At 45.5% G+C, this 27,464-nt stretch overlaps 1 protein-coding gene across 3 annotated transcripts in view; it reads right to left on the bottom strand.

Moving 5' to 3' along the window:
- Snx29 (sorting nexin 29) overlaps positions 1-27,464 on the bottom strand; it is a 431,651-nt gene that overhangs the window by 18,508 nt on the left and 385,679 nt on the right. For all 3 annotated transcript variants that reach the window (XM_021185334.3, XM_029470597.2, XM_029470598.2), the window contains one exon: positions 25,105-25,245. In XM_021185334.3, the coding sequence (XP_021040993.1) occupies positions 25,105-25,245 (141 nt within the window). The remainder of the gene's footprint in view (positions 1-25,104; positions 25,246-27,464) is intronic.

Raw genomic sequence — 27,464 nt, 5'->3', positions numbered from 1 at the left:
AAGGTTAGCTCCTCCAGACAGTACCCTGCACCACTGCACCTATGCTTGGAACTGTGTGATGATCTGATGCCTCCCCTTCAAATTCCCTGCCTACTTCTACTCTTGCCCAGGTGGGTCCTGGATTATGACAAAGAAATGTGGGCAGTATGGATGCCATCAGAGGCCTTACTGGGCAAGTGGTGGCTTGGTGTGGAGAGAAGGCTGTGGAGGGGCAGGGACTTGTAGTCTCAATCTGGTAGATCACACACAGCAAGTGTGGAAAGTGTTGCCTACAGCAGAGCTCTACCCTTGCACTGGACCAGAGGGAGCTTATCTCACCAGGGTCTTAGGTATACTCTGCCCACTGGGGCTCTGTATTGGATGGTACCTAGACAAATAATTCTCCTAGTGCTCCGCTCTCTAGCAGAGAACTCCCAAACAGCCTGGGATAAGCATGAGTGAACAGGATGCCTGGGGACAGAGACTGGCTTATTTTCATAAGTCCATGGAAATAAGGCTCTGCAGTACCAGGCACACTTAGTTAAGTTACATATATTACGTGGTTTTTCTGAGACTTCAGTTTTACAGTACCATGTGTGTGCTCTGAGTCTCCTTCAGGAACTATTTGGGAGGAAGAACCAGGGGGAACCTATTAGCAGGTGAGGTCTTCTTGTCCATGAGTTGCCCCAGTGTGCAACCCTAGTGCTGTGGGCTGGATAGGTATAGCCATCACTGCCCCAGGCCTAAACCTCCACAGCCTGGTGGGATCAAGACAAATAGGATCTTCCAGCCCAAGCCAGAGCTGCTTGACCTGTGCTCACTGGGTCTAGATGCTGACTCTGCTCCTTGCTCTCCACATCAGGTGATTAGATGTTCATTCCTGAGAGGGGTAATGGATCAGGTGAGGGTGAATGGCCCTCCTCAGGCCTGGGTTTTAAATTTGCATGAGAAACCCCTAAAGCAAGCTTGACAGGCCAGCAAAATGAGACAGGAGCTATTAGTCCTGGAAGGAACTGCAGAGGGTTCTGGGTGTGGACAGAGACACTAGAGCCACAAGAATCACAGATGGCCCTTTGTGGTACACAAGTAGCTTTGGTGAGCCACAGAGCCCAAGGAGGGTAAGTGCCCCAAATGGAGGCCAGAGGACACGCCACATCCATCAGATATCACCTGAGCAATGTCTGCTTTTACTCAGGTCCTCTAGGCAGATGGGGGTTTCACCTGGAAGAACTCCCAACTCTTTCTGAGCACCCATTCATCTTGAGAGCCAGTACCTGGGATTCCACACTGTCTTGATTAAAAATAAATCCAGCTGAGTGGCCTCTCAAGTGTGTGTGTGTGTGTGTGTGTGTGTGTGTGTGTGTGTGTGTGTACTGTGTGTATGTGGACATGTATGTGGAGACTAGAAGACTATAGAACATCTTGGGTGTCATCCCTCCAGACATACTGTCTGCCTTGCTTTTGACACAGAGCGTTTTACCTATGGCTCACTGAGTAGGCTGGCTAGATGGCCAGGGAGCCTCAAGGATCCTCCTTGCTCTGCTGCCCTAGTGATGGATTTACAAGCTTGTGCCATCATACCCAGATTTATTTTAAAAGGAAGTGTGCTAAGATTTTTCTTTTATCTGATGTTACTTTACAGAATGAACTAGCTCCCTGGGTCCGGACAAACAGTTTAAACCCGAGCTGTTCAGGGTGAGCAACAGTACATCTCAAGTCTTCCTGTGCCCATGCTCCTCACAAGCTATCTCATTACAGGACCACCAAGGCTGCCGACAGGATTGGATGGGAAGAAGTAGCCCATGGCCCTAAACTAGACAGTAGGTAAGCAGGGACTCAGGTCTTCAAGAAGCTATTGCAGACCCCTCAGCTCAGGAGACAATCCTCAACCTTCACTGAAAAACCCTCTTGGCCTTCTGTCACTGACAGGCCCTTGCATTCAGTTCACAGAAGTCTCATTTCCTCCTTGACTTTTAGCCGAAGCCACTTTATGTGTGGACGCAGGGATGCTCATCTCCTCAGTCCCAAGGTAGACTGTCTGACCTTTGACTTAGACCCATGGGCCGCCTAGACCCTTAGCTGCTACTAAGAGCTCTTACTCTGGCCCCCAGCCTGCATATCCATACACCATGTGCACACAGTCATGCGAGCGTGCATACTTGCAACTTGGGAAGGCTATACCATCCTCTCTGTAAACACTGATGTCTTTGCTTTATTATAAAAGTGTCTCAGGTATCCCCAGTAACTCTCATCTAATAAACAGTGGCTTCATCATTTTGGCCTTTTCACCATACATTGCTGAGAAATTAAAGCCAGGGCCTCAAGCATGCTAGCAAAGGGCTCTATCTATGAGCTACATCCCTAGCCCATGCTAACATAGTCATAGCTGAGTATGGTGGTGCATTTCTATAATCCCAGCATTTGAGAGGTGAAAACAGAAAGATCAGGGGTTCAAGACCAGCCTCAGCTATGCAGCAAGTTTGAGATATACCTGTTCTACATGAGACTTTATATCAAAAATAGGACAATAAAATAAATAATGAACAATTATAGCCACTTGATACTTCATTCTTAAATACTTTGTATATAATTCTAGAAAATTAGGACATGTTTCTATGTAACCAAATATCATTATGCCTCCAACAAAGAAAACGTTCATGTGCTGGTATTACCAACTAGCGCATCTGCCATGGTGAAGTCTGCATTTTCAAAGGAGTCTGCTGCTTCTGGGGTCTTTTAGTGCCTCTGATTTTGTTTTTGAGACAGGCTCACATTTTGTATGCTAGGTTGGCCTTAAAGTTGTAATCCTCCTGCCTCAGCCTAGAATCCCAGTGCTGAGGTGATGAGTAACTCCTCTCACATGAGGATGGAGGTGTGAATCCAGGACCTTAGCCAGAAGCTCTCCCAAAGGTTGAGGGGCAATGTGGACAGGCAGGGTCAGCCTTCTTGTGAAGAAGTTGGTCCCCACCATTTTTACCATACATGCTGTCTGGAATCCACAGACAAGTTTTGACCCATGGGCTGTCTTGTGTGGACTGAGCACTGTTAGAAAAGATTAAAACAGGTGAAGGAATTAAACAAAATCATCCAGGATCTAAAAATGGAAATAGAAACAATAAAGAAATCACAAAGGGAGACAACCCTGGAGATAGAAAACCTAGGAAAGGCATCAGGAGTCATAGATGCAAGCATCACCAACAGAATACAAGAGATAGAAGAGACAATCTCAGGGGCAGAAGATACCATAGAAAGCATTGATATAACAGTCAAAGAAAATGCAAAACGCAAAAAGCTCCTAACCCAAAACATCCAGGAAATCCAGGACACAATGAAAAGACCAAACCTAAGGATAATAGGAATAGAAGAAAGTGAAGACTTCCAACTTTAAAGGATAGTAAATATCTTCAACAAAATTATAGAAGAAAACTTCCCTAACCTAAAGAAAGAGATGACAATCAACATACAAGAAGCCTACAGAACTCCAAATATATTGGACCAGAAAAGAAATTCCTCCCATCACATAACAGTCAAAACACCAAATGCACAAGACAAAGAAAGGATATTAAAAGCAGTAAGAGAAAAAGGTCAAGTAACATATAAAGGCAGGCCTATCAGAATTACACCAGACTTCTCACCAGAGACTATGAAAGCTAGAAGATCCTGGGCAGATCTCATACACACCCTAAGAGAACATAAATGCCAGCCCAGACTACTATACCCAGCAAAACTCTCAATTACCATAGATGGAGAAACCAAGATATTCTATAACAAAACCAAATGTACACAATATTTTTTCACAAATTCAGCCGTACAAAAGATAATAGATGGAAAAATAACAACACAAGGAGGGAAATTACACCTTAGAAAAGCAAATAAGTAATCTTTCAACAAACCCAAAAGAAGATAGCCACACACACATAATTCCATGTCTAATAACAAAAACAACAGGAAGCAACAATCACTATTCCTTAATATCTCTTAACATCAACAGATTTAATTCCCCAATAAAAAGACATAGACTAACACACTGGATACATAAACAGGACCCAGCATTTTGCTGCATGCAAGAAATGTACCTCAGTGTCAAACAGACACTACCACAGAGTAAAGGGCTGGAAAACAATTTTCTAAGCAAACGGCCCCAAGAACAAGCTGGAGTAGCCATTCTAATATCAGGTAAAAGTAACTTTCAACCAAAAGTTATCAAAAAGATAAGGAAGGACACTTCATACTCATCAAAGGAAAAATCTACCAAGAAGAACTCTCAATTCTGAACATCCATGCTGCAAATGCAAGGGTACCCCCATATTCATAAAAAAAAAGAAATTCTACTAAAGGTCAACGCACACATTGCACATCACACAGTAATAGTGGGAGACTTCAATACCCCACTCTCACCAATGGGAGACCATGGAAACAGAAATTAAACAGAGACATAGTGAAACTAACAGAAGGTATGGACCAAATGGATTTAAAAGGTATTTATAGAATATTTCATCTTAAAACAAAAGAATATACCTTCTTCTCAGCACCTCATGGTAACTTCACACACCATATAATCTGTCACAAAACAGGCCTCAACAGATACAAGAAGACTGAAATAATCCCATGCATCCTATCAGATTACCATGGACTAAGGCTGGTCTTCAATAGCAGCAAAAACAACAGAAAGCAAACATACACATGGAAGCTGAACAATGCCCTACTCAATGATAACTTGGTCAAGGAAGAAATAAAGAGATTAAAGACTTTTTAGAATTTAATGAAAATAAAGGCACAACATACTCAAATTTATGGGACACAATGAAAGCAGTGGTAAGAAGAAAACTCATAGCTCTAAGTGCCTCCAAAAAGAAACTGGAGAGAGTTGTAATTAGCAACTTGATAGGGCACCTGAAAGCTCTAGAACAAAAGAAGCAAAACTACCCAAGAGGAGTAGATAGCAGGAAATAAACTCGGGGCTGAAATCAACCAAGTAGAAACAAAAAGAACTATTCAAACAATCAACCAAACCGATTTTGAGAAAAACAACACGATAGATAAACCCATAGCCAGACTAAGCAGAGCGGCACAGAGACAGTATCCAAATTAACAAAATCAGAAAAGAAAAGGGAGACATAACAACAGAACCTGAGGAAATCCAAAACATCATCAGATCCTACTACAAAAGCCTATACTCGAGGAAAACCTGGATGAAATGGACAATTTTCTAGACAGATACCAGGTACCAAAGTTAAATCAGGATCAGATTAACAATCTAAACAGTTCCATAACCCCTAAAGCAATAGAAGCAGTCATTAAAGGTCTCCCAACCAAAAAAAGCCCAGGACCAGATGGTTTTACTGTAGAATTCGATCCGACCTTCAAATACTAAGTCCTAACACAAATACTCTTCAAACTGTTCCACAAAATAGAAACAGAAGGAACACTGCCCAATTCATTTATGAAGCCATGGTTACACTGCATATTCTCCCTGGAGATGGAATGATTTTGCCTTATCAGGAACTTATATAGAGGACTTTATAAGAGATTTTTTTCTACTTCTATCATGTTTAATGTTCCAAACAGATTTTTAAAACTGGTTGAGTGCATATTATTTTTAGCTTCAGAAGATATCATGTACATTTAAAAGGCATTTAACTATTATAAATTATTTTGATGACTTAAAAAATGTTAATACTGAGTTGTATATTTTAAAATAAATTTTATTTGTTTAAAAGAAAGAGAGAGAGATAGAAAGAAAGAAAGAAAGAAAGAAAGAAAGAAAGAAAGAAAGAGAAAGAAAGAGAGAAAGAGAGAAAGAGAGAAAGAGAGAAAGAAAGAAAGAAAGAAAGAAAGAAAGAAAGAAAGAAAGAAAGAAAGAAAGAAAGAAAGAAGAGAGGGGCTGGGTGTGAGCCCACACATAACCTGCCAGACACCTCTGCTGGCCACTTAATGAAACTGTGTTATCCATGGGTCTGCTGCTGTTTTGTAGGTGTCTCTGTCTGAATACCACCATCAATTACGGGTGGAGCAGTTCACGAGTAAGCAGGGCACATAGGGATGTTTTAATGGGAGTATTTATTCCTTCCAAAAGGGCCATTTTGCTTCAAGCTTCAGAAAGGACGGATAATATTAAATTAGGCATCACTGTAAATGAGAATGGAAGTTAAGACAGGCTGTGCTCAGAATGCATGCTTGGGTTCCACCCATCTCCAGGCAGTTTCTGACATGGCTCTTCTCCTGCAGGAAAAGCTCCACCCTGCAGCAGCGCCTTCCCAGAGGAAAAGTCATTGTGCTTCCTGTGTTTCCTCACACTCTTACCAGGCACAACCAGGAATCTCCCCAGAACCGCAGGTCCAGTCTGGCGGCTGCAACAGACAGGCCAGTGCCTGCTGAGAGGCAGCAGCTTCAAAGTTAGCAGATATAAAACAGATCACTGGCCAGAGAATTTACAAACCTTACAGAAGCCTGAGTTGGCCTCATGTGCCCATTCCGGTGCCCACCGCCGTGAACACTAGCACTATCTTACTTAGCCATCTCTGCCTTCTGAACACAAATGAAACCCAAACCACCCAGCATGTCAAACATTAGAACAGAGCCACAGGCAGGCAGATTATGGCCAACACAAGGTGACAGGATTGGGCCTCAAAAGCAGGGCCAGCTTTGAGGGCCTGGATCCTAGAGAGGAGGCCTATTTCTACAGGTGGCACTATAAGGTGGCAGGGTTATATATCTCGCCTAGAGTCCACCTCTAAAGAATATGGTTTTGGGGTTTGAGAGCAGCTTTGGAATGGGGCAACCCTCATCAAAAATCTCTTGAATATATGTGCAAAAATATTTACTTACGGGAAACGAATGCTGCTAAAGACAGTGAGCTGAGCACTAGCCTGGCTGGGATTTGACAGAATCCTTTCCACAGAGGAGCATCCCTATTGTGATCACAGGGAAAAAGCAGAGGTGCTCAAGACAGAAGCACACACACTCTTCCAGCTGGTCTTTATGGAGTTGGCATTTGAACGAGGTCCTCTAATCCTCCCCAAAGAGAGATCAGGGTTCTACTCCAGACCTAGAGCCTGCCACACTGTATCCTGGAATACAGCTTCTCACATCACAGACGTGGAGAGTGGTGAGCAGGCAGAGAGCACCCTAGTTAGGTTCTGATGGATGGGCCCTGGTAAATGCTGCTTGGGATAGAAAGAAATGGAAGATTTGAGATAATGCCATAACCCCCAACATCATCTTCATACACCGTTTGAGGGGAAAGCCAGAGGCTCAGTGTCTGGACAGATGCTCTACCCTGGACCCACTCCTTTTCTCAGATTCAGAGATGACAGACTGTAGCCCTGGGGCTGGGCAGCACAGGGACAGAATAGTCAAGAAAGAGTTTGGGCATGCAAAGCAGTACTCCAAAAGAATCAGTGGTATGTGCTAACCATGAAAATCAACCAGACAGACAGAATGGAAAGCATGACTGTTCCAGGATGGGAACTAGGAATCCAACTGCATGGGAGTGTAGGGCACTACTCAGCAGGTGACCGTCATCTCAACGCACCCTTACAGCAGCTTTATGAAGGCACGAGCTTCCCATATTGCACAGGAAGACACTGGGGGATCAGCTGAGATTAACAGTGAAGGCCATCTGTCTGACATCAACAGCCGCCTGCCTTGAACCAATACTGACCCCGGAGATCTGCAACTCTGACAAGAACAGAAATAAACCAACTGGCCCATGGTTCATGCAGAGTGAACCACATGCCCCAGTTCGAACACTATCACCTTGTCTGGAGGAAGGAGAGTCACAGAGGTTCTGGAAGCTTGTTTTGCCCTGGGGCAATTTGGATTGGTGATCTGTCTGCCCCAGGCAGAAACCAGTGTACAATATCTCTTGTATCTTCCCACTCCCCTTCAGAAATTGTCACATGCTAAACCTTTGGGGGACAACAATGGAGCCACAGGAAAACATGATTAAAGGTCCTGCCTTGGTTGCTGAGGACCATGGTGGATATCCTTAAACTTGCTTTCTCTTAAGTACTTGAGACTCCCCTGTTTTTACTGAACTTAGAGAGTTCAAGACACCTCTTCAAGATAAGAGGAGACCTAGATGAAAGCAGGCATAGCAGCTCTTGGGTCCTGGTGTGAGTTTCTGCATCACTCCATGCAGATGCCATGATGATGGTTTGAATAAGAATGCCCCCCTAGATCCATTGGTACAAATGCTTAGGGAGTGGCACTGTTTGAAAGGATTAATTGTGGTCTAGTTAGAGGAAGTGTGTCACTGGGGGTCGGTTTGAAGTTTTAGAAGCCCAAGTTAGGCCTCTTCCTGCTGCCCGTGAAAATGGATGTAGGACTCTCAGCTCCTTCTCCAGTCACCTTTGCTGACATGTTTCCTGCAATGCTGATAAAGGACTAAACCTCTGGAACTGTAAGCCAGCTCCAATTAAATGCTTTTCTTTATACGAGCTGCTGTGGTAACTGTGTCTCTTCACAGCAATAGAACACTGTCTAACACACACACACACACACACACATACACACACACACGTTTATTTAGTTATTTAATAGTAGTCACTTTCTTATCACAAAATCAGGGCTCTGACTCAGGTCCTCACATGCTGTGCAAACCCTCTACCACCAAGCTCCACCCCCAGACCCAAGAGCCTCCAGTTCAACAGATAACTTTTCAGTCTAATTCCTGAAGGCCCTACACTCACTCTTCCCCACCATGACGTTGCTGAAGCAACATTATGATCCCTTAAACAGCTTTCACTTCCTGTGTTCAGCCCACACTGTCAGAAGAAGGCATAACTGCTCTTGGAATGGGCTGGGCACACATGTCAGGCCCAGATGTTGGAGCATCCATGATCTGCTCATGGTGACCACCCCAGTTATGGGTCCATGTGTCATAGAAATATTTAACACCAATCGGGGTTTTTAGCCCGCCTTTAACCATTTAGTGACCCTGAGGTCTGGGGTGGGGACACAGTCAGGGTACTGCATGGCCATAGTAGAGCCCATCAGAGCAATGATTTTTAAGTAATGGAACATCTATGCAGGAACAAACAGAAAGCCCTTCCTATTGAACATATTCCCTGGAGCCATGACAGCACTTACAAGGGCCTTTGTGTTGATTCATTAATCGCAAGATCTACTGGCTGGTCTCATGTTCACAGCAACTGCAGACTCATAAACTTAAGGATACAAGACAGTAGCTGAAGCTGCTCTGGGATCTAACAAATGCCTGTGACTTACAGTGATGAACGAGTCCCAGGAGCCACAACTGTTGTCAGGTGTCACCACACAAGTCCTTGGATAAAGTTCACTATATCCAGAGAGTAACTGCTTTGATTGGAATGCAAGATATCCCTCACAGGCCCCTGTATCAGGCTCGTGGCTCCCAGCTGCTGTTTGGGGATGCTGTAGAAGCTTTCAGAGGTGGGATCCAGCTGGAGGAAGTAGGTCAGTGGGTCAGGTCTTTGGGATTACAGGTTACTTACCCTGCTTATTGCATGTCTGCTCTGTAGTCTGCTATGATGGGCAAGCCTCCTTCACACACCTTCCTACCATAAGCTCTGTCCAAACACGTGGAACCAAGAACACATGGGCTGAGGCCCATTGACTCAGGTGCCCTGATGAACATTCCTCCTTCAGTTATTGATTTCATCAGTGCCATACTGACCAGAAAATGGCTAACAAAGACAAGTATAGTTCTGTTCCAGACCACAGGATAAACCCTGGGTTAGGTAACCAGGCTGAACCTTGGACTGGCTCCTTGGGCCTTAATTTTCCTATCTGTAAAATGGGTTCCACTAAAGGCAGCTAATGAGAGTTGAGGGGAGTCCATGACATTAACAGGCACTTGGGCCAGGTAACATGGCACATTCTGCCTTGGCCTGGCAGACACCAGTACCAGAGGTTTCTGAATAATTCCTGTGGCACCAATGATCTCGGGAGCAAGATGGCATTATCTTTCTACTTGAGAACATCAAAATATCACAGGATGCTTAATGTAAACTGGTGTTGGAATTTGAACTATATGTCCTAACCCTCAGAGGTCCAAGGAAAACTTCTTGTGCAGCCCGGTCTGACCTTGTTCCAGCTCTAGCCTTGGTGGAAAAGCTTGCACACCTCCATTAGGTATCTGCCTGCTTGGGTCACTGGTGTCCTGAGCCTGGACACAGAAACTCAAATCTCCACAGAGAACAGGCATCTCTTCACCTCAGTGGCAAGAAAGGACAGGGGAGCCACTGCATGGTGTGACACCTATGACAAGCGCAGGTCTTATGTTAGCCCTCCCAGCCACTGTAGCATCCCAGATAACAGTGACATGCTCACTGCCTCCCAGTTCAGCAGTCCTCACCCGACTCTTGGCCAGCTCAGACCCTCTGCACCAGCCCCAGCTGGTCACTGCAGAGTCTCCTGTCTCCACTGGGCAGGTGAGCACTGTCCTCACCACTGCCTCACTGCCGAGATGCCAATGTCAGCAGGATTCAGAGGTGGCACAAGAGAGTCTGGGAAAGACATGGCCCACTGCTTGCCAGCTCAGGAACTGTCTCACCAGCAGCACACCTACAAGTTCTCTAGAGCACGGCACCACCCACTGGAAAGGTGTGGCTGGTGGGGTTGACCGTCTCTGGACTCGAAGTATGTGAGGTATGATCAGTACTGCAAAGCCAAGTTGATGGCAGGATTTGCTGTGGCCCCAGCAGAGGGCCAAGAACCCCAGTCTACTGCTGCTCCTGAGGGAGGCCTTCTGTGAGAATCTCCAGGAAGTGCTCTAAACTGGGCTCTCTTTCTCCACTCTAGGGAGCAGGCAGGAGCCAGAAAGGGAGAAAAGAAAAAGCAAAGGTGGGGATCAGACAGAAAGCTACCTAACATTTGTGGGTCCAGCCTCCCAAAAGACTGACCTGTCTGTCCCAAGTGAGGTCTCAGCTATTACACAGTGCACAAAGCCACTTTCGATGCCCTGTGGGTAATGGTCAGGACCAAGTGGCACTTCACTGCTAGCATCTGATAGCCCTGCCACCTCCACACCCACTCTTGTCTTTCAAGGAGGGCTGAGTAATTCCACTGTGGATGCCAACAAATGAAACTGAGTGGTGTGTGTGTACACGAGTGTATATGTTATATTTTTGTTGAAGGAATTTGATGCTGTGCCATTTCAGACAACACTCACTATCACCTAGGCCACCCTTCCAACACGGCTCTTAGCCCCTTTATTACATTCAGAAATAACTGAAGATCTCTGTGTGAGGACTGATGTGCTCTGTGTGAGTGTGCGCGCGCACACACACACACACACACCTTCCCAAGCCTTTGAGAGCATGGCTCTTCTGTAGTTAGTTCCCTACTGTCCACAGGCTGACACACAGCAGGGTGCAGGACCATGGTCTAGGCAGGATTGCTTGGGGAACATGACTTAGCTAATCTCAGCTCTCATGACTGAGCCCGGCATGGCCCAGGACCCCGGCATGAAGCTATCCCACACAAGCAGTCACTCCTTCTGCTTGAGATGCTTCACTGATGGAAAGTGAGCCAGGAAGGCAGACCATGTTTGCCTGAGGAGGATCCTGACTGACAAGAAAGCCAATTTTGGAAAACATAGGCAGAGCAAGAAAACTATCAGACAGTAGGCAGGGGTCAGTGAGTACCCAAGAGACTGCCATGGACTTTTAGATCCAGCTATTCCTGAAGTCAGATTCTGTTACACAGCCAGTAAATTCTAATTGTGTTCCTGTGGCTGCATAGTGAGATGCTGTCTTTAAATAAGCAAACAAAACTTAGATGGAAAAAGAAATCATTCTTTCCAAGAAGCCAGCCTTGAACATCCAGGATAACAAAATTCAAAGCTATTACAGCAGGGTGCAGTCTGTGGAGCATCAGGGCAGACAGGCTCATGCCATGACGGGGAAGGACCCACTACTGCACTAGGCACTGACCAATGGCTGCCACAGAAAATATAAGTGCAAGAGGAAGTCCTGCTGTTGTTCTGTTCCCTCAGCTGTTACTGTAGTTCCCATAACCAGCACTGTCACAGCCCTTACTGTGAGACACAAAGCAGATCTCAGGAGGAATATGGCCTTTGGGTCACCAGCTGACAAGTTCTGCCCTGGTGCTATGTCCGCAGCACTGGTCTAGGCCTCACATGGACCAACATCAGTGTGAGTCTGACATTCCTGAGGGCTTTCAGCTCCACCAGGTTCTCCCTGCCTTCCAAGTCCCCTTCCAGCCTTCAAGGGCTCTTGCTAGCCTGCTCTGACATGTTTTCCTGTGTCTTCTGCATACTGACCTCATCCATCTAGCAGGAACTCCATCCTCTACCTAGAAGTGACACCTCTAAACGGCACACTTAATATGATTATATTATCCTTTTGATGCCTCTCCCTGGCACAGGGGTATCCACATTTATAGAAACAAATTACTAAACATGGAGTCAGACTAAAGCTACTGAAAGAAAAAGGAGCCAGAAGAGCTATACTCAAGGACGTGAGTTCTATGAGCAGGGAGGACTCAAGCTGAACCTAAGAGAGACAAAAGACCCACTGTGAGAAGAGTTGGGCAAATTGCAAAAACTGTGCATGCAAAGGTCCTGAGGCAAGAAGGGGATTGAGGACTCAGGGTCTGAAGGGCAACAGATGTTATCCTCCAAGGTGTGGTCACCAGGAGGCTGAGACGATTAAATGAGAATATGCACATGGGCAAAGCTTTGTAAGTAGTGCCCAGGCATAGGTAGCAACAAAGAGCTGCCATTCTTAGTAGGACAGCCCTGCTAATGTGAGCACGGTTCTGTTTATTTCCTGCTAATAGGAAGAAGACTGCCTGGTTCATGGGGAAAGCCATGAGCCAGATCAAAGGCTCCTTTGTGACTCAAAACAGTTCCATTTTCAGCGGCTTTATGAGGAGCAGGCACTTGGCTTAAAAAAGCTTCAAAACTCATTATAAAAAAAAGAACTTCGCTTTCCCTCAGAAGGCGAAGCCCCAGGAAGGTAAATGATGAGAATGTTCTGGGGCCTGAGCCTAATGCTTCTGTGACCTGGGAGACAAAGCTCTCCAGAAAAAGGCCTCTGCTACTCAAAATGCAAAGCCTTCACAGCCCTTCCTAGGGAGGACTGAAGGCTGGTGTGATGGCTCACCTAAAACTCAAATGGCTGGGCACACTGTGAGCAATGTTTTCTCATGTAAATCATTTGAGGTGGGAAGGCCCACTTCTACCCTGGACCTGGAGGCAGGAAGACACACCTTTAATGAGGGCCACACTTCTGCTGGCAGCCTGTATGAACACATAGAGAAGGACATGCTCTGTACCTGCATGCCCTCACTCCATTCCGTCACTGATATTAGAACCCACTTCTTCAGGATGCTAGCGTATACAGAAGCCCAGCTCCGATACCCAGCCAGACTCATGGACCGAGCAACTACTGAGTTCTTAGACCTTCCACTATTAGGCACAATAATTGCATTAGTACAATAAATTATATAATAATATAATAATAATTATTGTATTAGTACAATAATAATTATTGTATTAGTACAATAATAATTATTGTATTAGTACAATAATAATTATTGTATTAGTACAATAATTAGGCAGCCATTATTATACTAGCTGGCCCATACCCGGAAGCCAATCTAAAAAAATGTGCACTCCCACCCCCACCCATCTCTCTCCAGAGAGATGTAAAAGAAAGGATTTCTTCAACTGTTTGTTGTATGTTGGCAAAACATTGTAGCAAATATGTATAACATAATGTTTGGAATAATGAATAGATGGATACACACATACACATATGTATACACACACATGCATTCAATAAGTTCTGTTTCACCCTATCCAACTCAACTCAATTCTTCACTGAAATAGAAAGGGCAATTTGCAAATTCAATTCTGTTCCATTGGTCTACCTGTCTGTCGCTATACCAGTACCATGCAGTTTTTATCACAATTGCTATGTAGTACAGCTTTAGGTCAGGCATGGTGATTCCACCAGAGGTTCTTTTATCCTTGAGAAGAGTTTTTGCAATCCTAGGTTTTTTTGTTATTCCAGATGAATTTGCAGATTGCCTTTTCTAATTCATTGAAGAGTTGAGTTGGAATTTTGATGGGGATTGCATTGAATCTGTAGATTGCTTTTGGCAAGATAGCCAATTTTACTATATTGATCCTGCCAATCGATGAGCATGGGAGATCTTTCCATCTTCTGAGATCTTCTTTAATTTCTTTCTTCAGAGACTTGAAGTTCTTGTCATACAGATCTTTCACTTCCTTAGTTAGAGTCACGCCAAGATATTTAATATTATTTGTGACTATTGAGAAGGGTGTGGTTTCCCTAATTTCTTTCTCAGCCTGTTTATCCTTTGTGTAGAGAAAGGCCATTGATTTATTTGAGTTAATTTTATATCCAGCTACTTCAATGAAGCTGTTTATCAGGTTTAGATGTTTCTTGTATCTTGATAGACATCTCTTTTCTTAGATTTAGGAAATTTTTCTTTCTAATTTTGTTGAAAATATTTTCTATGCCTTTAATTTGGGTTTCTTCTTTATACCTTTGATTCATAATTTAGATATTTGTACAGTGCCTCTGAGTTCTCCGTGATCCTTTCCTGGATTTTTTTAAATTTACCATTTTCCTTGATTGAATGACTTACTGCTTTAACCCTTTCTTCAGGACCTGATATTTTCTCTTTCACTTCAGATGTAGTCTGTTGATGACACCATCAATAAGACAAGAAGACCACCAACAGATTGGGAAAGGACCTTTACCTATCCTAAATCAGATAGGGGATTAATATTCAATATATACAAAGATCTCAAGAAGGTGGACTCCAGAAAATCAAATAACCCCATTAAAAAATGGGGCTCAGAGCTGAACAGAGAATTCTCACCCGAGGAATACCAAATGGCAGAGAAGCACCTGAGGAAATGTTCAACATCCTTCATCATCAGGGAAATGCAAATCAAAACAACCCTGAGATTCCACCTCACACCAGTCAGAATGGCTAAGATCAAAAATTCAGGTGACAGCAGATACTGGCGAGGATGTGGAGAAAGAGGAACACTCCTCCATTGTTGGTGGGATTGCAAACTTGTACAACCACTCTGGAAATCAGTCTGGCAGTTCCTCAGAAAATTGGACATAGTACTACCAGAGGATCACGCAATACCTCTCCTGGGCATATACCCAGAAGAAGTTCCAACTGGTAATAAGGACACATGCTCCACTATGTTCATAGAAGCCTTATTTATAATAGCCAGAAGCTAGAAAGAACCCAGATGCCCCTCAACAGAGGAATGGATACAGAAAATGTGGTACATTTACACAATAGAGTACTTCTCAGCTATTAAAAAGAATGAATTTATGAAATTCCTAGGCAAATGGATGGACCTGGAGGGCAGCATCCTGAGTGAGGTAACCCAATGACAAAGGAACTCACACAATATGTACTCACTGATAAGTGGATATTAGCCCAGAAACTTAGGATACCCAAGATATAAGATACAATTTGCTAAACGCATGAAACTCAAGAAGAACGAAGACCAAAGTGCAGACACTTTGCCCCTTCTTAGAATTGGGAACAAAACACCCATGGAAGGAGTTACACAGACAAAGTCTGGAGCTGTGTAGAAAGGATGGACCATCTAGAGACTGCCATATTCGGGGATCCATCCCATAATCAGCTTCCAAACGCTGACACCATTGCATACACTAGCAAGATTTTGCTGAAAGGACCCAGATAGAGCTGTCTCTTGTGAGACTATGCCAGCGAGGCCTAGCAAACACAGAAGTGGATGCTCACAGTCAGCTAGTGGATGGATCACAGGGCCCCCAATGGAGGAGCTAGAGAAAGTACCCAAGGAACTAAAGGGATCTGCAACCCTATAGGAGGAACGACAATATGAACTAACCAGTACCCCGGAGCTCTTGACTCTATCTGCAAATGTATCAAAAGATGGCCTAGTCAGCCATCACTGGAAAGAGAGGCCCATTGGACTTGCAAACTTTATATGCCCCAGAAAAGGGGAACGCCAGGGCCAAAAAGGGGGAGTGGGTGGGTAGGGGAGTGGGGGGGAGGGTATGGGGTACTTTTGGGATAGCATTGGAAATGTAAATGAGGAAAATACCTAATAAAAAAACATTTAAAAAAAAAAGAATTCATGAAGAAATTCAGAAAGAAACTCCTTTATCATCTTAGTAGAGTCTGAGAGGAAGACAGGCCTGCTGTAAATCCCTGAAAATACCGGATGAGGAAGGAGATAATGAGAGAGAGTTATGTCTTTAGAGTTAGGGGCAGCAATGGAGGGCTGCAAACATAATAAAAAAAAAATTGAAGACCCAGAAATGAATCCACACAGCTATGGTCACTTGATCTTTGACAAGGGAGCTAAAACCATCCAGTGGAAAAAAGACAGCATTTTCAACAAACGGTGCTGGCACAACTGGCGGTTATCATGTAGGAGAATACAAATTGATTCTTATCTTCTTGTACAAAGCTCAAGTCTAAGTGGATCAAAGACCTCCACATAAGACCAGAGACACTGAAATTAACAGAGGAGAAAGTAGGGAAAAGCCTCAAAGATATGGGCACAGGGGAAAAATTCCAAAACAGAACAGCAATGGCTTGTGCTATAAGATCAAGAATTGACAAATGGGACCTCATGAAATTGCAAAGCTTCTGTAAGGCAAAAGACACTGTCAATAAGACAAAAAGGCCACCAACAGATTGGGAACGGATTTTTACCAATCCTAAGTCTGATAGGGGACTAATATCCAATATATACAAAGAACTCAAGAAGCTGGACTCCAGAAATTCAAATAACCCCATTAAAATGGGGTTCAGAGCTAAACAAAGAATTCTCAACTGAGGAATCCTGAATGGCTGAGAAGCACCTGAAAAAAATGTTCAACATCCTTAATCATCAGGGAAATGCAAATCAAAACAACCCTGAGATTCCACCTCACACCAGTCAGAATGGCTAAGATCAAAAATTCAGGTGACAGTAGATACTGGCGAGGATGTGGAGAAAGAGGAACACTCCTCCATTGTTGGTGGGATTGCAAGCTTGTACAACCACTCTGGAAGTCAGGCTGGAGGTTCCTCAGAAAATTGGACATAGTACTACAGGAAGATCCAGCATTACCTCTCCTGGGCATATATCCAGAAGATGTGCCAATGTGTAATAAAGACACATGCTCTACTATGTTCATAGCAGCCTAATTTATAATAGCCAGGAGCTGGAAAGAACCCAGATGTCCCTCAACAGAAGAATGGATACAGAAAATGTGGTACATTTATACAATGGAGTACTACTCAGCTATTAAAAACAATGGATTTATGAAATTCTTGGACAAATGGATGTATCTGGAGGATATCATCCCTAGTGAGGTAACCCAATCACAAAAGAGGTCATTAGATATGCACTCACTGATAAGTGGATATTAGCCCAGAAACATAGAACACCCAAGATCCAATTTGCAAAACACAAGAAAATCAAGTAGAGTGAAGACCAATGGGTGGATACTTCATTCCTCCTTAGAATAGGGAACAAAATACCCATGAAAGGAGTTACAGAGACAAAGTTTGGAGCTAAGACGAAAGATGGACTATCCAGAGACTACCCTACCTGGGGATCCATCCCATAATCAGCCACCAAACCCAGACACTATTGCATATGCCAGAAAGATTTGGCTGAAGGGATCCTGTTATAGCTGTCTCGTATGAGGCTATGCCAATGCCTGGCAAATATGGAAGTGGATGCTCACAGTCATCTATAAGATGGAACACAGGGGCCCCAACGGAGAAGCTAGAGAGAGCACCCAAGGAGCTGAAGGGTTCTGCAACCCTATAGGTGGAACAACAATATGAACTAACCAGTACCCCCAGAGCTCGTATTTCTAGCTGCATGTGTAGCAGAAGATGGCCTAGTCGGCCATCACTGGGAAGAGAGGCCCCCTGGTATTGCAAACTTTATATGCCCCAGTACAGGGGAATGCCAGGGCCAAGAAGTGGGGGTGGGTGGGTAGGGAAGCAGGACAGAGGGAGGGTATAGGGGACTTTCGGGATAGCATTTGAAATGTATATAAAGAAAATATCTAATTAAAAATATATATATATATATATAAAGAAGTTCTGTTTCTCTAAAGAAACCTGACTAATACAGTAGGTGGATATTCACCAAGGTACTTCCATAAAGAATGATCACTAAAGAACATGATTTGGGGTCTGCAGAGATGGCTGTGGCTGTGGGCAGAAATGCCTCAGGAATATAAGGACCTGAGTCAATCCCCAGGACCTGAGTTAAATATCATGGTATGGTGGCATGCCTTTATCATCCCAGGGTGGAGACAGCCTGATCCCTGGAGCACTCACTGGCCAGTTAGTCGAGAGACAATAACCCAAAGCTATTGTTCCTCTCAAGTAACCCAGGTGCTTAGTACCTAAGCAGTGGTACCTAAAGTTGACCTCTGGTTTCCACGGACTTGCACACATGCATGCACACACAGAGAGCACGATTCAGGGTCTGCTGTTCCTCCATGCAGAGGAGTACAAATCTAGCCTCTGCTTATATGAGGCATAAAAAACTCCAGCGTTACATGGGCTGAGAAGTTATTGCAAGAGCTGGGACACCTCAATTGGGCTGACTGACTGGTAGGCAGGAAAGCAGAGATGTAAATAAGTGTTTACAATGACAGAGCACACACTGGGAGGAGGCAAGGCCCAGTTTCCAGGAATAAAGAAGTCCAAGGTGCTACTTCCATGAGGACACAAGTCATATCTCAGCAAACAACGTGAAGGCAAAGGGTGGAACCAGGAGGAAGGCCTCTCCAGCAGGAAAAGGAACACAGGCTCACAAAACAAAGAATGGGACAGTGTAACAGCTAGTGTCACACAGTCCTCAGGACCCATTGCTGGCAAAACAGAAATAAAGCATGCTGCTGAGAGGCAGGATCCCCCTCACCACATGATGTGGACACGCCAGGCTACCTGGAGGATCAGTTTGCCAAGAGTACAACAACGGGTGCCTCATTAGCCAGGCCTACCCAGGCAAACCGAGTCCCAAGTAGACATGAGGTGGTGGCACAGGGTACTTCTGCTATAGTGACCAAGCAGGCATGGTGGTGCATACCTATAATCCCAGAAACTAGGAGGCTGAGGTAAGGGGATCATGGGTTCAAGGGCAACATAAAACACAACACAGTGAGGCACTATCTCAAAGAGGGGGAATGTTGTCTAGATGGCTTCATCTCAAAGTCCTGTAACACCCCTGAAGAATGAGAGCTGGGGAAGGATACATAGAGCAGCATCATTATAATCCCACCATAAAAGCACAAAGGCAGGGCCAAAGGAGCCAACAGCACCATGCTGCTCCTCTCTGGGGCAGGGGCTGCAATGAGAACTCAGCTGTACTTATGATGTTTAATTTATAAACATTAACATTCATTCCATCTGGATGGTGATATGTGCTTATTCATTACAGTTTTCTGTGCACTCTAGGGACTAACAGAAAAATTTGCAATATTTTTTAGGAACTTAGAAGTAGATAGGACAAAATGTGCATGGCTGTTGATTCTAGGTGGTGGTAAGATGGGTGTTTTTCTTACTCTATGAGTTCTGTCTTTTTCCATTCTCTCAAGGAACCATACCAAGGAACTCAGTGCTGACCAGGCATGGGCCACAAGATCACAAGTCCCGGTCCAGCCTAGGCTACAGAAGAACACTCTATTTCAAAAGCTAAACACGAGAAAGGAAGATTGACACACTATATGGTTAGCAATGCCATCTCTGAGTGTAGACCCCAGAAAGCAGATATCAAAAGCTAAAAACGAGAAAGGAAGATTGACACACTATATGGTTAGCAATGCCATCTCTGAGTGCAGACCCCAGAAAGCAGATATCAAAAGCTAAAAACGAGAAAGGAAGATTGACACACTATATGGTTAGCAATGCCATCTCTGAGTGCAGACCCCAGAAAGCAGATAGACAGTAGATGGTTAAATGTAGCCAGCATCACCTACACTTCTAGGAACAGAAAAGATACTTGAACTGTGGTGTCTTTACAGAGTGGAATACTATACAGCAACGAAGTAGAACCGTCAGGTATCCCATGCAGCAGCAGAGAAGAATCTGACAGCTGTAGTGTGAAGAGAAAAAGCGAGAGTGTTCAAGTTCAGAATTTCTCCATGGAAGGCTCTCGGGCCTCAGATAGTCTGTCATTAGATGGATGGTGGTTCACTGTGGAGAGAGTAACAGGAAGATGTTCCTGGTGCTGGGGTGTGTTCACTGTGGGGAAATACTCCAAACAGCACCTTTAGGCTGGAAGCTGTACCCCAATCTAAAACAATACCAGAGCCTGGAATCCCCATACTCAGGATCAAGCAAGGCTCAAGCATCAAGGTCAACTCCAGGTCAGCTTCAGGGACAGAGTAAGGCCAGGCCAGGCTCTACACACAGGGAGACCTGCCTCAACAAATACAATAAAAGCCTCTCCTCATTGAGGTGAGGTAAGGAGATAAGGGAAAGGGCAAGAGACACCAGGCAGGCCCAGCAGTGGCTGTGCTCTTACGGCGATCACCTACAGAGAAGGGGAAGACAAGGCAGCAGGAGGTGCAAAGGAGACAGAGCCAGACTCGAAAGTGTCTGTCTGTGCCCCAGGAACCCACCTCTTCTTACAGGTTCCACAACCTTTCAGAACAGGGGCACCAACTGGGGACCAAGTACTCAAACACATGAGCCTGGGTGTGCGGGGAGGAGGGGGAGTGTGTTGGGGGGGGGCACATGTTCATAGTCAATCCACAACAAAAGCCAAATTAGTGTGGTTCCCTCTGGACATGTTTTAAAGCTAGCATGGGGGCAGGATGCTGAGCTATGCTGGGTGCAGTATATAACAGCCAACCTGCACTGACTGCATGCCCACAAGAGCCTGAGGTGTCAGGATGCTGCCAAGACACAGAAGCCTGGTGACTTGGCCAAGGGTACACAGCCAGTGTTCACTCTTTGCCCCTAGATCTCATGGCTTCTGAAAAAAGACAGCAATTGAGCAGCCCAGAAAACTGGGGCCAGTAAAAATAACTAAAGTACTGGGGCTCAGAGACACTGGAAATACACATATGCCAAAGATTATGATACCAGCCCTCAGTATGAGTGGGAGCACTGGAGGGGAAGGGGGCAATTATTCTCAATTACTCAAGAAGACATTAAGAGCCTAGAAGGGCTCTTCTCTGGTGCCATTTTAATCAGTTGTCCAAAAACACATGCAAAACTGGCAGATGGAACACAGGTTAAGTAGATTCTGAAGGCCTTTCAAGCTAGAGGAAGAGATTAAATAATGATATACAAGCAATCTAACGGCCTAAAAACAACGTGCATGAGATTAGATGCCCGGTAGAGAGTCAAGTGTCAATTAGAAAAGCAGCAGGCTTGGCATAAAAACAAGGCTCTCCAGCTTAGCCAGGCAGGGGTGAAGTGGGGAGACAGCCAGTTGTGGCCAGCTAATTGGGAAAGCTGTCCCCAAGTGCCACATCAGGCATAACTGGTTTGGTGTCGTAAGGCAGGGTCTCTTTATATAGCCCAGTTGGCCTGGAACTTGCTATATAGCTAAGGCTGACGTCAAACTCAGAATCCTGCAAACTCAGCCTCCAAGATATTGGGACTGCAGGTGTGAGCATCATGCCTGCTGAAGATATTGACTGTCCTAGTAACATTAGCTTTCCAGTGTCCAGAGTGAGGTGGTGCCACCTGGGACTCAATCGTCTCTTCCAATGAATGCTATCTGTGCATCTATGCCAGCACCTGTCAATCAAATGAAAGATAAAACCAGAGAAAGAAAACTGATGGAAAAATGGCTGCCATGCATGAATTTCCGCTGCTTGAGCTCAGGACTTGTCATGGGCTCTTTCTCTGTACTCATTCTGCCCACAAAAGTCAGCCTCTGTGGTCCATGGTTGTCCATGATGTCACAGGACAGAGAGAACTGTAAATCAGGCAGCTGGTATACAGTGTGGGAAAGAAACCCATGAGATCAGATAACGCTTCCTGGAGGTATGACAGGCCAGAATATGCAGCAGACAGAGAAGCCTTGAGTCTAACCTCTCCCTGTACATCAGGCAGCAGACATGGGGTGCAGGGGCATCCACACTTCCTATTTCTTTATACATGATTGCAAGATTTGTGTTAGTTTTGATATTGAGAAGTCTCCCCGAGAACCCCATTTCCTCCATTCAAGGCTGGGCTTATGTCACTGTCCTGAGATGACTTTCCTGGCAAAATGATGCAATCTACTCTGAGGTCCCTTTGGTGCCATTTACTGATGCAAGAGAAGACTGGGCTCTTCTCTGCCCTTGCTCAGTACATGAAGTACCAGGCCTCAAGTAGGGCTGCAGAGCTAGCTTTGTTTGGACATGACTCCCTTTACTCTTGATTTCTCTTTGGAACACTAGCCACTGCCGATGTTGGTGGTCTCCCCGACACATCTCTCCATTACCTCTGGGTTCTGGGCACCATTTCACTCATTGTAAGCTCCTACCACCTAACACAACAGCCCACACTCTGGGATACGCCCACTATAAAGAAGTGTTCTTGGAAAAGCCACCAGCTGCACTTTCAGACATCCCTCTCAAGGTGTATGTGCTGCGTGTGGATAGACCCAGTTTTCTGCTGTTAGAACTCAACTGGGGAGTTCCTACTGAGACCCACCACTCACAATCTCCAGTCACTGTTACAACTAACAGCACTGTGGGGGAAGTATACAGATGCTCATCTGGTGCAGATATGTGTAGACTGTTCCCTGGACAGTGCCCATGACAGTCAGCTCACAGTGACTGGGTCATCCCAAAGATGTCATGTATGGATTCTCCCTCATTATAGATAGACAAGTGAGTCACCTTTGAAGTACACCAGTCAAAGAGAAGATCCCAACATAGTGAATTTTCTGGACAATGTGTATTCACGCTTTCTAGAACTTTTGCCATCAGGACACTAAAGCAGATATAATGTACTAGGCCTACCTGAATCCACAACATCTTGGCCTTTAATTGAGATCATCAAAGGTCCTTATGGGCACCGACAGTTCTACACCCTGACTCAGTCCCAATTCTGTCCTGGTCTTCACTCAATGTGGACTGGAGGGTAAGTGTACACACATCAACCTCATGTGAGGCCAGGATCACTGTCCTTCAGCCATTGGGGAATGACAAGGTGCATGTCAGGGATGAGGCTGGAGCTGGTAGCTGTCAGGTCCATGTGTCTATAGGAAACTGATCTGGCTATCTGGTTGCCACCCAGCTGTTCTACTGTGAGCCAAGCTATGCAAGGTGGTGTCCTTCAGCCTCAAGTTCATTTATGCACAAATAAGTAAGAGTCTGTTCTACAGAAATGGGTGTGGCAGGGATGGGGCTTCCACTGCATGGAGGGACCATGGGTGATCCACTATAGATGGGGGCTTCTCTTGCATGGAGAGGCCCACTGCAAAGAGGAAACTCACTCCCAGTCCCCACTACACACAGGACAGACCTAGGGTTGCCATCTGCTCTTTCTAAATGACTGAACTGAGAAGCCTCATTCTTCAGTGCAGAGCCTCGGTTGACGAGGTTGGCTCATGGGACTGGCACTCTTGGCAGACTTAACTCAGTGAAGGCTTATAAAATGGGGAAGAGGTTGCTGTGGAAGCAGGGGTAGAGAAGGGGCTGCTTCAGCCTCAGAGAATGCTCTTAGTGATGTAAGATGTGTGGTAGGCAGAGCTAGTTCCTAGAACTTTTGTGGCGAATGGCCTTGGCAGATGTCATTAACTTAGGAATCTTCAGTTGGGATACCACTGTAGATTTTCTGCATGGCCCACTGTCATCACAAGAAGGGGAGGTGTATGAATCAGGAAAGACCTGAAGATGTGATAGATGAAGGGTGAAAGTAACGTGGCTTCTATCTTTATGAGGACTAAGAGCTGAGAATACAGCAATTCTGGTTGGCAGCACACGCTGAGAACCAACCCTAGAAAGGGGCTCCTGTCAATATTATCCCCAATTGCTTTCAGCTCCTCAAAGGATCCTGAACTTCAGTGTCCAACTGGCTGTTTAATGTCCTGTCACTTGATTCTGATGACTATGATGTGGAACTATCCAAGGAGTTAGTGACCCTTTAGTGCCCAGGAGAGTTAAACCAGGAAGCCAGGGGTGGGCTGTGGGCACAGTGGTTTTCAAGCTCCCTCAACATGTCAAAGTGAAGGCAAGGTAGGCAAATGTTTCCACTCACTAACAGGAGGACAGGGATGAGGCCAACTGCTGGGACAGGTGACTGAGCTGCTGCACCGGGTCCAGACTTGGTTCTGTCTTCTTCAGTCCCACCTGGCCTTTTACATGTTGATTAAACAGTAACACATTTTCAATAGAGGCCATCCCACCCTCATGACAGAAGTGGCTACAATAAAAGAAACTTCTCTGAGAAAGTCTGGTCTCTTCATGCAGGTGAATGAGTATAAGAACAGCAGTAACTGAAACTAGGGAAAAAATGTGTTTCAGTGCATATGTGTGCTTCTGTAAGTGTGTGTGTGTGTGTGTGTGTATCTTTGTGTGCACACATGTGCATGTGGGTGTAGATACCACAGCACAACCTTTGATCCACTTTGATTTTTAGACAGGGTCTCTCACTGACCAGGATCTAGCCAATAAGCTAGTCTGGTTAACCAGTGAGCTGTCTCCCTAGTGCTGGGATTACAGGGATGCTAAAACTTATTTTGACTTTGTAAATTATACATTTTTGTGTGTGCACACGCACACGTGGAAGCCAGAAAACCTTCCACCTTCCCATGAGTTCAGCGTGACAAGCTGATACAGCAAGCATGTTTATCCACTGAGTATTTACTGACCTGTTTTTAAGATTATTCTCTAAAGGCCACAGCCAAGCCTGCCTGTATCCAAATTGTCTCTGATACACTCATACAACACGGGTGATAATTAAGTGTTTCCTACTGGAAGGGAACAGCCTGCACTGAGCTAAATAGGGGGAAGTCCACCCACAGGAAGAGTGCCCTTCCCTGAGGTAGAGGCTCATGGGTAGCTCCCATCTCCATTTTCCCTAACACTGCAGTTTTCCTGTGGTGAGCACAGTCTTCAAGGGCAGACAAAAATGACAGCAATGAACTGGCCCCTGGATGCATACCTTGTTTCCGATGGCCTTTTTGGGTGGGAAACTGTAGGCCCTTACTTGCGGGAAAGCACTCTGTAGCTGGTGGTGCAGCGCCCGGAACTCGGTGTACCTCCGATACACATTCCACTCATCGTCTTTTATCCGAATGTAGACCTGCCGAAGATGGAGAGAGGAAGATAGGCTGAGCCCAAGCTCTTAATGTCACCCTCATAAAGGTAGGTGGCACATCATTCTGTCCACACAGGGCCCACATCTGCTTCACGCACCACTAGGCACTGACAGGCACTGAGGGCACCAGTGGACACAGGAGGGACTCAGTGAGGCACATGTCACACGAGCCCAGCTGCACAGTGTGTCCACAGCAGCCTGAGTGACAGCAGAGCTGCAGCTCCCCATCACACAAGCACTGCCCTGACAAGCTGCCCCATGGACACCAGTTCTGTAAGTACCACAGGTCTGGGGTCACACTGACCAGTGCACATTAAGGAAACTGACTTAGGGCAAAAGAGTGAGGCTAATATCTTCCAGGCCAACGAAGGGCCTGGTAGGTAGAACAGAAAGTCAACACCGGGCAGTCTAAGCACATGCAGGGACATAACTTTAGCTCAGCCAAGCTGGGACCCTGCCCAGGGTGTGCACAAGATGCTGCTGTGTTTGTGGGTTCAGCACCTTCCAGGACACAACTACTTGGCAAGGAAACCTGAGAAATGGGAGGTCTCCTTAAGCACATGCTATATAGACCAGGCTAGACTCAAACTTACCAAGTTCCCACTGCTGTCTGCCTCTGCTCCAGGCAGGCTGATGTGTTTTAAATACCCCCACCTAAGAGTCACAGAGAGGGCAAAGCCTCTGTGTAATGACTATTGTACTTCACATAGCAAAGGTCCCCACGTCCCCAAGACTCCTTACAGACCAGGGTAGACAAAGCTCTCTACTGTGACAGTCTGCATTCTTCATAACGGACATTAGAAGCCAACTCTCTTTACTCGGTGGGAGCAAGGTATGTTTCTTATTCCCCTGCTCTTCCTGAGCCTTCTACAAGGATGCTTGGCTTCTGTCCCTCCTCCCCTACAGGAAGCCACACTCAGTTCTATAGGCCCTATGTTTCCACCCAGGGCTCTGCAATCTGCATATCTAGTGCAGACCTCAGACAGGAGCTGCAGGCTGGGTGTGCATCCTTATATTCTTTAAACACATGCCTAAATCTGAAGCCAGGCCCTATTCCTAAAGCCTGACCTCTGTCTCCTGAGTTACTGATTGTTCTTCAAGAGTAAAGACAACACAAACCATCCTTGATGCCATCGTCTTGACACCTTGCCTGCACGATTCCAGACCAGGCTGGCAGCAGTCAGGGGCAAGGGGCTTGACGGCCAACAGCAGCAGGGCAGAGCTGACTCCTGCTGTGAGCAGCATGTCCACACTCCTGCCTTTTCTGGTAGCCAGAGTGCATTTTTGTGCCCACAGTTACTAAAGCTGGAGACCAGTGATAGCCAGGACAGTGGGGAAAGTGCCAAGGCTCCATGGAACATCCATGACAGGCTCACTTCACTACCTCACACAGACGTAGATGAAGCTCTCAGTTCTGTGACTCCCACTCTAAAAGAAATAAGCCTCTGAGAAGTTAGCAAGTGGGAGGCCCAAGGCTGAACAGAAATGACACACTCCAGCTAATCCCAGGACCTTCAGCACTCAGCCCCAGTTACACGCCTCTCCTCTGTCCTCAGGCTAAGCTGCAAGGCAGAAGCTGGGAGCTTACCATCTTCAGATAAAGACATGCACTCAGATAGGCAACATCAGCTGCCCAGGAACAAAGCGGGGGAAATGAAGAATCTGAGCCCAGAGCTGCCTTCTCCCCAGTGTCCCATGTTTCCTCCCCCAGGATTCCCCTGCAAGGGCAGGGGCTCACAGGGGCCTCTGGAACCACAAACTAGCAGTGAGAAGGCAGGGAGAGGCACCTCCCTTTGCCCTTTTCCTGAGCATTTAATGTGACCTCCAAGTTTTGCCCTTGCTAACAAGCCCCTGATTTGACCTCCTCATTCACACTTTTCTGCTCAGATCTAAGGATCTGATCTGAAAGAATCAAATGTCACCAAACCCCTCCAGATGACCAACAGCCTGCTTGGCAACCAAACCTGGGAGACCCGAGGTGCAAATGATGCCCTCATGAATTCTATACCACAGAACTGAGTGCCGCACATGCTGAAAACGGTTAAGAGTTATTCATTTACTCATTTGTCTAATTAATTAATTAATTGTGTAAATAATTACTTTCAAGGACTCCTCCACCCAGATTAAGTTTGACTGGCTCAACTTTCCTCAGCTTGAGCCACAAAGAAATGGATTCCTTGGTGGAATAAAAAGCCAGTCTCTTC

The sequence above is a fragment of the Mus caroli genome, unplaced genomic scaffold, assembly GCF_978045245.1.
Source record: "Mus caroli unplaced genomic scaffold, Mus_caroli_1 scaffold_17, whole genome shotgun sequence".
In the NCBI taxonomy this organism is placed as follows: Eukaryota; Metazoa; Chordata; class Mammalia; order Rodentia; family Muridae; genus Mus; species Mus caroli.
Note: the sequence above shows the minus strand (reverse complement) of the source record. Positions and strands in the feature narration are given on the sequence as shown.